This window comes from Aulonocara sp. 'chitande type north' Nkhata Bay, linkage group LG1 (assembly GCF_057382095.1).
Source record: "Aulonocara sp. 'chitande type north' Nkhata Bay isolate Kocher_YH1m ecotype deep benthic linkage group LG1, A_spYH_male_GT1.1, whole genome shotgun sequence".
Classification (NCBI taxonomy): Eukaryota; Metazoa; Chordata; class Actinopteri; order Cichliformes; family Cichlidae; genus Aulonocara; species Aulonocara sp. 'chitande type north' Nkhata Bay.
This window is the reverse complement of record NC_141344.1, coordinates 41489481-41502455: the sequence shown is the minus strand read 5'-3', so window position 1 is coordinate 41502455 and position 12975 is coordinate 41489481. Positions and strand designations below refer to the sequence as shown.

The following is a 12975-nucleotide window of genomic DNA, read 5'->3' as shown; positions in this document are numbered from 1 at the left end:
TTACACATAATTTATGGACATGGTTTGATTTCTTTGTTACAAATTACAGCGGTCCCTTGTTTATCGTGGGAGTTAAGTTCCACAAATAACCCGTGAGAGGTGAAATCCAATAAGTAGCCAGCTTTATTTTTTACAATTACTATAGACGTTTGTAAAACCCCTCACTACACACTATACACTTTTCTCAGACAGGCACAAACATTTTCACACTTTTCTCTCTTGTTTAAACTCTCAAAGTGCAAACCTTCGTAGAAAAATAAGTCCAGTATTATAGAATGAAACCAAAGGAACCAACAGGGGCCTTCGACGGTGCAAAACGTTTCGTCAACATTGTTGTTTGTTGGGGAGAAAACTTACAAACACACAGTGCAGCACTTCAGAGTCACACTGCCAGCGATCGAAGATTTACAGTGGGGCAAAAAAGTATTTAGTCAGCCACCGATTGTGCAAGTTCCCCCACCTAAAATGATGACAGAGGTCAGTAATTTGCACCAGAGGTACACTTCAACTGTGAGAGACAGAATGTGAAAAAAAATCCATGAATCCACATGGTAGGATTTGTAAAGAATTTATTGGTAAATCAGGGTGGAAAATAAGTATTTGGTCAATAACAAAAATACAACTCAATACTTTGTAACATAACCTTTGTTGGCAATAACAGAGGTCAAACGTTTACTATAGGTCTTTACCAGGTTTGCACACACAGTAGCTGGTATTTTGGCCCATTCCTCCATGCAGATCTTCTCGAGAGCAGTGATGTTTTGGGGCTCTCGCCGAGCAACACGGACTTTCAACTCCCGCCACAGATTTTCTATGGGGTTGAGGTCTGGAGACTGGCTAGGCCACTCCAGGACTTTCAAATGCTTCTTACGGAGCCACTCCTTTGTTGCCCGGGCGGTGTGTTTTGGATCATTGTCATGTTGGAAGACCCAGCCTCGTTTCATCTTCAAAGTTCTCACTGATGGAAGGAGGTTTTGGCTCAAAATCTCACGATACATGGCCCCATTCATTCTGTCCTTAACACGGATCAGTCGTCCTGTCCCCTTGGCAGAAAAACAGCCCCATAGCATGATGTTTCCACCCCCATGCTTCACAGTAGGTATGGTGTTCTTGGGATGCAACTCAGTATTCTTCTTCCTCCAAACACGACGAGTTGAGTTTATACCAAAAAGTTCTACTTTGGTTTCATCTGACCACATGACATTCTCCCAATCCTCTGCTGTATCATCCATGTGCTCTCTGGCAAACTTCAGACGGGCCTGGACATGCACTGGCTTCAGCAGCGGAACACGTCTGGCACTGCGGGATTTGATTCCCTGCCGTTGTAGTGTGTTACTGATGGTGACCTTTGTTACTTTGGTCCCAGCTCTCTGCAGGTCATTCACCAGGTCCCCCCGTGTGGTTCTGGGATCTTTGCTCACCGTTCTCATGATCATTTTGACCCCACGGGATGAGATCTTGCGTGGAGCCCCAGATCGAGGGAGATTATCAGTGGTCTTGTATGTCTTCCATTTTCTGATGATTGCTCCCACAGTTGATTTTTTCACACCAAGCTGCTTGCCTATTGTAGATTCACTCTTCCCAGTCTGGTGCAGGTCTACAATACTTTTCCTGGTGTCCTTCGAAAGCTCTTTGGTCTTGGCCATGGCGGAGTTTGGAGTCTGACTGTTTGAGGCTGTGGACAGGTGTCTTTTATACAGATGATGAGTTCAAACAGGTGCCATTCATACAGGTAACGAGTGGGGGACAGAAAAGCTTCTTACAGAAGACGTTACAGGTCTGTGAGAGCCAGAGATTTTCCTTGTTTGAGGTGACCAAATACTTATTTTCCACCCTGATTTACCAATAAATTCTTTACAAATCCTACCATGTGGATTCATGGATTTTTTTTTCACATTCTGTCTCTCACAGTTGAAGTGTACCTCTGGTGCAAATTACTGACCTCTGTCATCATTTTAAGTGGGGGAACTTGCACAATCGGTGGCTGACTAAATACTTTTTTGCCCCACTGTATGTAAATTTGACAAGCTGAACACATTCTGTACTGTACAGGAGACACGGCACGAGACTGATTGACAATGGTCTACAGCCAATCAGGAGGCAGAACACAATGCGCTGTAAGGAAAAAAAAAGAAGCAAAATTCCACATAAAAAAATCTGCAAAACTGCGAGGTGACAGGTGAAGCGCGTTATAGTGAGGGACGACTGTACTGCACACGTTTGTAAATCTTAGTTTACACTTGTGGATCACACTGTGTGCATTTGTAATTAGAGTGGGTTTAAAATATCCATTTTAGTTTGAATAATGCAATACTAACTCAGGTTTTGCCACTCCGACCAAAATTCACCGAACCAGCAGCAAAAGAAAACTACGCTTCACGTTTGAAAAATATCATCATGAAATCCTTTTGCGTTTACTTCCTGCACATCGTGCCTCTCTCTCAGTGTACTCAGAGACCAGTTTACCATCAAAAATCTGTTTTCTGCATTATGCGCTTATTATGCATCAGACTATCGCTGTGTACGGTGCTGACGGCTGCTGTTTTCTTTTCCCAACAAGAAAGGCTCATTTCTGCTGTTCAAAACTGAAGAAATGTAAACTTTTTAAAATGAGGCTAAGTTGCAAAACGCTTAGCCATGTCTCTAATCAAACCTCTGTAACTTTGCTTCACTTCAGCAGCATCAGGTAATATTCATTTGTTGATTCATGGTTTCTTCCATTTTTCTTCTACTGCAGAACATTTTTAAGGTTATCTGCTATAAAAATCTAGGCCAGGAAAATCTCCTTCATGTTTTTCTGTGTTTTATCCTCAGTTACTTTGACACAAAGGCCTCTGCTGCGATGTTTACACCTCTGATGACGTCTCACCAATGATCTGAATTAGAATATTTCTGATTGTCTGAGTAAAGATGGAATCAAATCAGTTGCCCAGCCTTATTTGGACCCCTTTGAGACAAATTTCCTTCCATACATGTTCATCTGTTTATTTGAACATTTTTTCCTTTATCTGTGATGTTCTTTCACCTGCTCATCTCTGCAGGATGTGAGGTGGGAAAGACTGTGTGACACCCATGTGAGAAGGGGAGAGTCAAAATGAAACTACACGGGTGTTTCAGTGCAATAAAATAAGACTTAAAACCAAACATGATGAGCCTGAAAGATGAATTGTGAAATAAATTATGTTTACACAACAAGTGCATCCATGCTACCCTCGCTCCCTGTCAGTGCTGGGAGACATCTGAACTTTCATTGACCCCCCCACCTCAAAGACTCTAGTAACAATACATTTAAGACTTATTCTCATTAAGTTTATTTTGTTTTTCAAATGTTTTATATTTATTATTTAATACATTTATTATTTACTTCTTAATGTTTTCTTTCTTTCTTTCATTTCCGTACCCCTAAATTTATGTGGTTACACACAAGTTTTATTTCAAGTACAAAGAATCTGACTCGCCTCGTCTATACAGTAGCTGACTTATACATTTACTGTTTCAGTCATCTCACCTATATCTGTTGTTCCATTTAAGGCAAAAAAAAAATAAAATGGTTAGGGTTAGCATATCTCTGTCCATAAGTGCATACAGCAGTACATACATAGAAGAAAAGTTGGAACATACTTTTAGGGAGGTCAAACAGAACTGTGAGCTGGTTCTTGGCAGCAGAGAGTTTCTGGATGTGAGTGAGATGGAGAAGTCCAGGTGGCAAACTGCTCAGCTGGTTCTCAGAGAGATTCACCTGTTGTAAACTAAAGCAGAGGAAAAATGGAGGTTAGGGTTATCCCTACCCTACAATTACATTTGTCTATAAATCAATTAAGTATAGATTATCAGGATAGCCAATCACATGGCAGCAACTCTGTGCCTTTAGGCTTGTAGACACGGTCAAGAAGAGCTAAGAAAATTCATACCAAGCACTGGGAAGAAAGGTAATTTACCTGATTGTGAACAAGGCAAAGTTCAGTGGCAAGACAAAGACCAAGACAAGAAAAGGGCAACACACACAAAATTATTAGCGTGTGAATGACTTTCCTTTGCTAATTTTTAAAGTAAATCGACAAATTCCCAATGGAGGCGTTCCAGGACTGTGTCCTCATGTACCTGGAGCAGATGACTTCCTGGGAGTTGTTTGCTAAAGGAAGCTCCTGAAGTTCATTGTTAGAAAGATCCAAAGTCCTCAGACTGATGAGACCCCAGGGCACCACGGAGGGCAGAGAAGACAGGCAGTTAGATGACAGGTCCAGCTGGGTGATATGCGCAGAGACATCCATGAACCAATCCAGCTCCAACCAAGGCAGCTGAAGACCACGCCAACACACACTGACAACCTACACACAGACACACACAGGGCAATGTTTTACTAGACTGTGAAGAACACAGATGCATTCAGAGCTACCTCTCACAACTCTTAATGGTCACATATTCTGAAAATAGTTAATAATTTATTAGGGCTTTAATTATGTTAACCCTAAAAAAACAGAACGCTTGGACACTGCTAGCACGGGGCGCCCACAGAAACGCAAAGCAGGAGATGAAGCGGCGCTGAATATGTTTCCAAACCAGCTTCATTCTAAGACAAAGACTAGAAAATCTGCTGAAGCAAATCTGCCCTTTGGCTTCACCTGCACAGGTGCTGAGGTAGGTCTCCCTGCAGGGTTGGTTTTCCCTGCATCAGGAGCAGCGCTGGGCTGTTTAAATCAGGGACTAACAGGATCCAACAGCTGTTTATGTTTTTGAACCCATTTTGCACAGAGAGGCATTTTTTGAAAAATGTATTGATAACATTGAACATTATTACACAGGAAAAAAACAACACGTAAAATAATGACACTGTGACGCCTCTGCCTTTGTAAACAGAGGGACAGTAACTGCGTGTAAAACCTGCAGACAGTCAGATTAACAGTATTTCGTCTCTATCATTCTGCAGTTCATCTCATGTAAACAATAACGTGGCCACAGCGTGACGTGAAAAAGGCACATACCTTTGACGCTGCGTGACCAACTCTGTATTCCTCGTCCACACGGAAACGCAAAAAAGGAGTTTAAAAAAAATCTCAGTTTTGAGTCGAAACATTGTTTACGTGGACGAAACAGCTGCGTGTTCAAAATCACCCGTGTAGGTGCGGACGCAGCGTAAACGAGTTAGTAGTTTATTTTATTACCTGTAATTTATTGCTGTTTACTTGTATTTGCTTAACTGTTTACTAAATGTTTGAGGTGTGAAATAAACAGCAATGGAGCAAAATATGGGCGCGTGTGGTTGGAGGATGTGTTTGTGCACGTGTGCACGCGCGAGAAAGGGGGGGCGAACATTTTTCTTGTAAAACAAGGAGGGGCCCAGCAAAGAAAGTTTGGGAACCACTGCATTAAAGTAACTTGTTGTGGTATAGCGCCACTTGTATGTGATTATTTGTGTGGTGGAGTCAACAGATCACTTGGTTGTGATTATTTGTTGCTACGTTTGGTTTTGTGTTGTAGCAGGTCAGGTAATCATTTTGGGTTTGACTGTTGTGCTCCTTTGTGTTGGTCACATGTTACTTTTTGTGTGTTCAGTGTGGCGACTTTAAATCCTCATGCAGGGGCATCCATGCTTAAAGATGTGAACACTGTGCTTCTGTTAGCTTTTACTTTTATTTCAGGTTTGTGGATCAAGGACCTGAAGGCTTCAGAGGGGCTTTTAATAAATGTAGGGGTCCTAGAGTACTTTTGAGGGAGGAGGTGTTACGTCCCTCTGCAGCCCCTAATTTATTAGGGCTTTAATTATGTTTTGACAGTTGTGGTCACCCATATAAGGCTGGCAGTTTTGGTGGAAACAGGTTAATAACATTTACTTTCGCACACAATAAAACAATGAAGTTACCTTCCTAAATAAGTACTGTATAAACTCTCCGTGCTATAAGTAAGTCCTGCAGAGATCCTGAATAGATATCTGACAGGACATGAAGACCAAACATGGAGATAAGAAAAAAGAAATAAAAATGTGATCAACAACAGTAATCTCCTTTAACAGCCATGCATTCACTGGATAACAGCACGGACCTTGTCTCCTTCTGCCTCGTATGTTTCCTGCAGTTTCAGTCTGAGAATACGTTTGCTGAAGGCTGGATGGTCCATAAGGGTGTATGAAGAGAACCCTGCTCCGTTTTGCAGCAGGAAGAGAGCGATCTCCTCATTATCTACAAAACAAAACACAGTCTTTACTTCATATGGACATGTTGTCCAAACACATAGTCCTTAGAAAAACTAAGCACACCCAGCTTTCTAAATTGAACCCTCACATCACTGTGGAGGAAGTCTAGCCTGCTCTTCTTTACAGCATTACTTCAGGCTTGATCTGTTGCAGATTAGCTGGTGTGTGGGACACCTGTTGGGCACTCGGCTCCACATTTGACTCTGAAGTACTTTGGTATACAGGGGAGTTAATTGCATAGTCTGAAGTCAATTTGCTGTGAATTGTGTTAACTCACAGCTGTACGCTCCAGACAAACTGCCAAGGTTTGTGCACGTGGGTTTTGATTATCGATTAAAATTGATTCTGGCTTGGACAACGTGATATCGATTAATTAAAAATGGTAAATGGCCTGTATTTGTACAGCGCTTTACTCGTCCCTAAGGACCCCAAAGTGCTTTACACATCCAGTCATCCACCCATTCACACACTGGTGATGGCAGCTACATTGTAGCCACAGCCACCCTGGGGCGCACTGACAGAGGCGAGGCTGCCGGACACTGGCGCCACCGGGCCCTCTGACCAAATCCTGAATCGATTTTTGAATATAAATTTATTTTGCCCAAAACACCAGAATCTCAGGTTAAACCTCACAAAATTCCTACAACCACCAAACATCTAAAACAGTAAATGAGAGCAGGAACACGGATTCTGCACAAAGGGTTAAACACAAAACGTGGTCCACGCATCCGGATCAGCGAGATGCCGCTAGGGCTGTTCGATTTTGCATAAAATGAGAATCACGATTTTTTGGCTTAGAATTGAGATCATGATTCTCTCACGATTTTCTTTTCCAGTATAAATATTTATTGCACTTATTAACTGCACATCAACTTCGTAACAGTTGAGACTGAACATAAAAACAATAAATAAACATAAAAACAACAAATGTCTCACGTTTTGTTGTTGCTGCAAAATGTTGTCCTGCTTGTAATTCCGTCTCCACCGTTGCTCGACGCTGCGTGTACAGAGCAGGTAGTGCAACAATAGAAAAATAGTTGCGGGACGGCACTGTGTAGCGTTTGTCTAGGGTGTTGATCGTTTTCCTAAATCCCTCGTTTTGCAGTGTTGATGGAGCCATATCTGTGGTCAGGTGATAAGTGATAGCCTCCGTAATGTCTTTGTGCCTGCGGGAGTTCGACGTGTATAGGGAAGCGCTGTATAAGGTTCCCGTTATTGATGTTTGGGTGGTTGACCGGGACGGATTTTCTCCTGTCACTTTCTCGTCATCCCTGACGTGCTCGCCGTTGTTTTTTCCTGCTAATTTTAGCATCACACGGCACAGCTTCTGTATCACGTGGTATAAGGCTCCGCCCTCGTCATTTGTTGAGCAGGAAGAGTGAGCGCTTGTTTTCATGCAGAGTACGTCCCGGATCAAAATGCGCTACAATCGTCGTCTTTTTTTATTTTATTTTTTTAATCGTTGTCATTTGGAAATGAGATCGCACATAAGTATGAATCGAGATCGCGATTTTCTAACGATTAATCGTGCAGCCCTAGATGCCGCCTTTCTCACCCGATGGCACGACGTGGACACGCCGTGGAGGCTGAAAGCTGACAGCTCACTGATTGTTGGCGCTTTGTGTTTACGTCCTTTTTGCGCTGATTCTGAAGCTACAGGTTTGATCTCTCTCCAAACAACACCGACTGAACCAGCAGCCACAGACGATCCAAACAACGCTTCACATAAACATCGTCACGATTTTCCTCTTACTTCCACCACGATAAAAATCACACTTCATGTAGAGCTCTCTCTCTCTCTCTCTCTCTAATTGAGAATCAAAACCCACCCCTACTTGTTACCCAGCAGTCTACGGTGTCGGCCGCTGGTTTTTTTGTTTGTTACTTTTTTTACTTACTTCCGACAAGAAAGCCTCATTTCTGCTGTTCAATACTGAACAAATTTAAACTTTTTAAAATTATGCAAAATTGTAAAATGTTTCTGACTGTCTGAGGCAAAATTTCCTCGATTCAAATCGAATCGTGGATCGAATCGAGTCAGGACCTTGTGACCTCGTGCTATATAAATAAAATTGTCACTATCATCATTTACCAGGATGAAAACATTTTCTTCTATTTTGAATTTGTGATTTGTTCTATTGCTTTCTAGACTCTTGTGTGAGTATATCCTTACTTGCTTGTGAAGCAGCATACAGTGGCAGGCCAGTGATGACAGCAAATTCATCGCTATGGATTGCACAGTCCTTGGCGTCAGCATCATAGCTCTGGACCAGCAGACGAACCACATCGAGGTGACCCTCCTGGCAAGATGTGGCCAGCATCGAGTTGAGCAAATCTTTCCTCAGGCATGGACCTACCAAGAGCGGAGTAGTCAGAACAGGATTGTTTGCCAGTGATTTGTTACTTATTTGTTTTTGAAAAGTTGATGAAATAGGCTCCCAGTTTAAACAGGTTTGTACTGCTAAATCATGTGCCATGGCGAATGCAGATGCTCTACTGTTGCCTTTTCTGTTCAAGACAACCTTAATAACCCCACCATGGTCCCACCAGTTACTTTATCAGGTTTACAGTCCCCGCCCATCTCTTCTTTCCACTACAAACACAGTGTCGCTGAAAGATGGCGCTTTCTTCACAAAAACCTTGAATTAAATAGTTACTTATGAATGTGACCAAGTGCTTTTTGCAGTGTTCAGATTTCTCAGCATTACTGCAGGGTTACAATATAAAGCGCCTTGAGGCGACTGTATATATATGAATGAAGCTAAACTGAACTGAACTTAAAAACATAAACAATTCTTCCTTCATCCATTTCAATCTAATCAAATAAATTGAAACAATTAAAAAGAAAATGACATTTTTTCCCACAAACGTCCTCAAAGGTAAAGCTTCATGTCTCATTAGATGCTGAAAACACGTTCGATAGAGTAGGACCATCTTTTCCGTGCTCGAGAGAAATTCAGCCTCGAAAAGAAATTCATAGCCTGGATGAGCCTACTTTATTCTTCATCACTTGCATCAGTTAGATCCACTACCAATCACTGAGACTTTTATCTCCTGCAATCGCTAATGAAACTTTAGCTATTGTGCTCCGATGTAATCCTCAAATCTGCGGGTGTGGTGAGGAATGGCTTCGAGCGGAGAATGTTTGTAAGCTGATGATTTGCTTTTCTATGTTTCTTGGCCTGATTAATACCAAAAGTCCTCTCGGTCCTTAATTTGTTTGTTACGTCCCTCTGCAGCCCCTAATCTCCTCCATGTTTTCAGCTGGTGCTAATTGGCCACACCTGGTCAGGTGTGGATAACAGCATACCTGAGGCAGGCTTCCAGGGAGCTCACCTGTCTTTGCCTTGGTGGCAGCAGCCATTTTAGCCAACCTGGTATTCAACTTTAAGAAAAACACCTCTTCTCACTAACACTCTGGTATTCATCTTTTTTTTTAATGCTACGGCTTTTGAGCACATCGTTCAATTCAATCTCTGGCTACAAACTGAACTTGTCCAATCAATGCTGCAGCTTGCAACTCCCCATTTTTCTTTTACTCATAAGGTAATCTATTATTAGTCCATTAATCTGCTGAAGATAATCTTGAGTTACTTGCTGGGGGAGCAGGTTTATGGCAGGGTCAGGCTTCTTTTACATGTATAGCTACTTTGACCTACAAGTTGTTTGTACGTGGTAATAACTCTGTAACCGTACTGTTTGCTGTGATGTGTAAATCTGAAAGGTTGTCCATGCACTTGCCATGGTCCTGTTAAGGACCAAGTGGCCAACATTTCGCTGTTGGTGGTCATTCATTTTATAATGAATAATTAATACCAAAATAATACATAGGGAATCTATATATCCACATAGGATGAAAGTTGGACTGTATGCTGTACTCCTACCGGGAACATGGTCCAGTAGCTCCTTGACCAAGTCGGTGTGGCCATAGTGCGCTGCCAAAACAGCAGGGTTGCTGTTAGATGGCTCCAGAGGCACAGGGATGCAAGCCTCTTTGAGGAGGTAACACACACTCTGTCGATCACCATACTGAGTGGCCACACACAGGAGACGTACCTGTAAATTAAAACAAAAATGAGGAAAAAAAGGATATCTTCACTTATATATTCACTTACGCTAACATAGGAGATCAGGATAAACAGACACATGAAGGAACTTGCCAAGTTAACCCAAAGTTCCCTGTGTGTTCAAGTGTCAGGGCAACACGGACAGGGGTTTCATGGATCACATGACTTTTCTTTCACAGATAATTATCAGTGTGAGTGCTGACTACATAGCTGTTATCAAACCGGGATAAAAATCTCTAAAGATTGCTAAAACATTCCAGTAAAATGCAACGCTTGTTAAAAGGACAAGATGAATTAGGGAACACAAACATTTTATTTCCAGTTTATAGTTTTATCATCGAGTGTGCCCTCAGTGCTGCTGTTTATTTCTAAAGGTGGCAACTGCCCCGTTACAGCTCTGAGACTTTCAACTGGACACATTTAAACATTAGAGCTCCCACAGCCTAAAAAACGAGACGTGGAAATTAGATGTGATTATATGTCACCAACTGACAGTGACGGGAATGACGGCGTTACAAGTAACAGTGTTACTTTTTTCAGTCAAGAGTAATCTAACTAATTACTATTTCTATCGTTACAACGCCGTTACCGTTAACAAGAAAATGCGGTTGTGTTACTATTTTTCAACAAACAGACAGTTGAAGCTGTCTTCAGCTTACTGCATCTTATATCAGTTGCACGGAAGCAGCTGTAAGTAATCTGGGCGCTACAGCTTTAAGCAGCTGCGCGCTCCCGCGGACGGCGATCACTTTCTGACAGACGATCACTTTTTGGCACAACACCTGGAGCTCAGGGGGCAAAAGAAGAATAAAGTAGTCGTGGTAAGCCAATCACATGACCACTTCAAGATGACAAAGCAACAATGTGACATATACCAGTTTATAAATTGTGTTGATAGGCCACGCAAAACCCGAGTCATGATAAACAATATATACGCCTGTTTGTTCCTGAATAGTTTCATCACGTACTGTCTAAGGACAGCGCAGCGAGCGCTCTCAGCTTATGAACAAAAACAGCCCCTTTGGTTTGTTGGGAAAATGCACCATGTCGACCAATCCAAACGAATGATCTGGCAACATGACATTTGGTTTTAGGAGTGAGGAAGGAGGGAGGGAGGGAGGGGGGGGGGGGGGGGAGTGAGGAGAGAGAGAGAGAGAGAGAGAGAGACTGCTGTCTGCAGTATCAGGCTGTGATGTTCTCCCTTATAGTGGCACAAATAATTTGAATGTAGAACACCTGATTGTTATGTAAACAGTTTGAAATGGTTATAAAAAAGCTAAATGGCTGCAAATAACTTTGTTGTTTGCAAAACTTGTGCGTATGATTTGTAGAGGAAACTACAGGAAACATCAAAAGTAGTGAAAACTGGACCTCAGAGGGTTAAACTTTTTTTTTTTTTTTTAAAGTAACAATAGTTACTTTTCAAGTAATTAATTACTTTTGGAATCTTGTAACTCAGTTACTAACTCAGTTACTTTTTCTAAGAAGTAACTAGTAACTATAATTAGTTACTTTTTCAAAGTAACTTGCCCAACACTGCTAACTGAACAGATAACCTTGGTGTCAGACATTTCCATAACAATTAGACTTTTAATGAGTTCACTGAATTGTTCTTTTTCCAAGATGGAATGATTGCACACCATACATCTTTTATAACGTTCAAAAACAAAAGACAAAAAGAAAACAAATGAAAAAAGAATGTATATACAAGTTAGAATTTCATTTCTATAAGCCACACAAGGCCAAAAGTAGATATACAGACTCAAATAAACACTACCACACAGAAGGTTGGACATTCAGTGGTTTTTCTCTTTTTACTACTTTATACATTGTAGATACAAACTGAAGACATAAAAAATATGGAATTATGTAGCAAAGAAAAAGTTGATAAATAACTTCAAATAGATTCATCAAAGACTCACCACTGCTGCTGAGGATCAATGCTGAGGCATCAGCCTTAGAAACCACAAGTTAACTGCACCTCAGATTAGAGCCCAGATAAATGCCACACAGTAGCAGATACATCTCTACATCAACTGTTCAGAGGAGACTGTGTGAATCAGGCCTTTATGGTCACATAGCTGCTAAGAAACTTCAACTAAGGAAAAGCAACAAGCAGAAGAGATTTGTTTGGACCAAGAAACACAAGGAATGGACTTTAGACCAGTGGAAATCTGTGCTTTGGTCTGATGAGTCCAAATTTGGGATCTCTGATTCCACCTGCTGTGTCTTTGTGGGAAGCAGAAAAGCTGCATGGTACATACACAGTTCCCATCGTGAAGCATGGAGGAGGTGGTGTGATGGTGCTTTGCTGGTGACACTGTTGGGGATCTGGTTTGCATTTAGTTGGACCATCATTTATTTTTCAACAGCATAAATGACCCCAAACACACCTCCAGGGCTGTTTGACCAAGAAGGAGAGTGATGAGTGCTGCACCAGACGGCCTGGCCTCCACAGTCAGCAGACCTAAACCCAATCAAGATTGTTTGAGGTGAACCGCAGAGTGAAGGCAAAAGGGCCAACAAGTGCTCAGCATCTCTGGGAACTCTTTCAAGACTGTCAGAAAAAAATCTCAGGTGATAACCTCACGAAGCTCATGGAGAGAATGCGAAGAGCAAAGGGTGGCTATTTTGAAGAATCTAAAATATAAAACATGTTTGGAGTTACATCACACTTTTTGTTTACTACGTAATTATAATTCATGGCTGCCTTTCCTC

At 41.7% G+C, this 12975-nt stretch overlaps 1 protein-coding gene across 1 annotated transcript in view; it reads right to left on the bottom strand.

Annotated features, from left to right (window-relative positions):
- The window catches only part of lrrk1 (leucine-rich repeat kinase 1), an 82199-nt gene that overhangs the window by 57662 nt on the left and 11562 nt on the right, over window positions 1-12975 (bottom strand). The window contains exons 4-8 of the mRNA XM_086296706.1: window positions 10075-10246; window positions 8364-8543; window positions 6040-6176; window positions 4102-4328; window positions 3622-3749 (exon numbers count right to left, since the gene is read on the bottom strand). Coding sequence (XP_086152832.1) covers window positions 3622-3749; window positions 4102-4328; window positions 6040-6176; window positions 8364-8543; window positions 10075-10246 — 844 coding nt within the window. The remainder of the gene's footprint in view (window positions 1-3621; window positions 3750-4101; window positions 4329-6039; window positions 6177-8363; window positions 8544-10074; window positions 10247-12975) is intronic.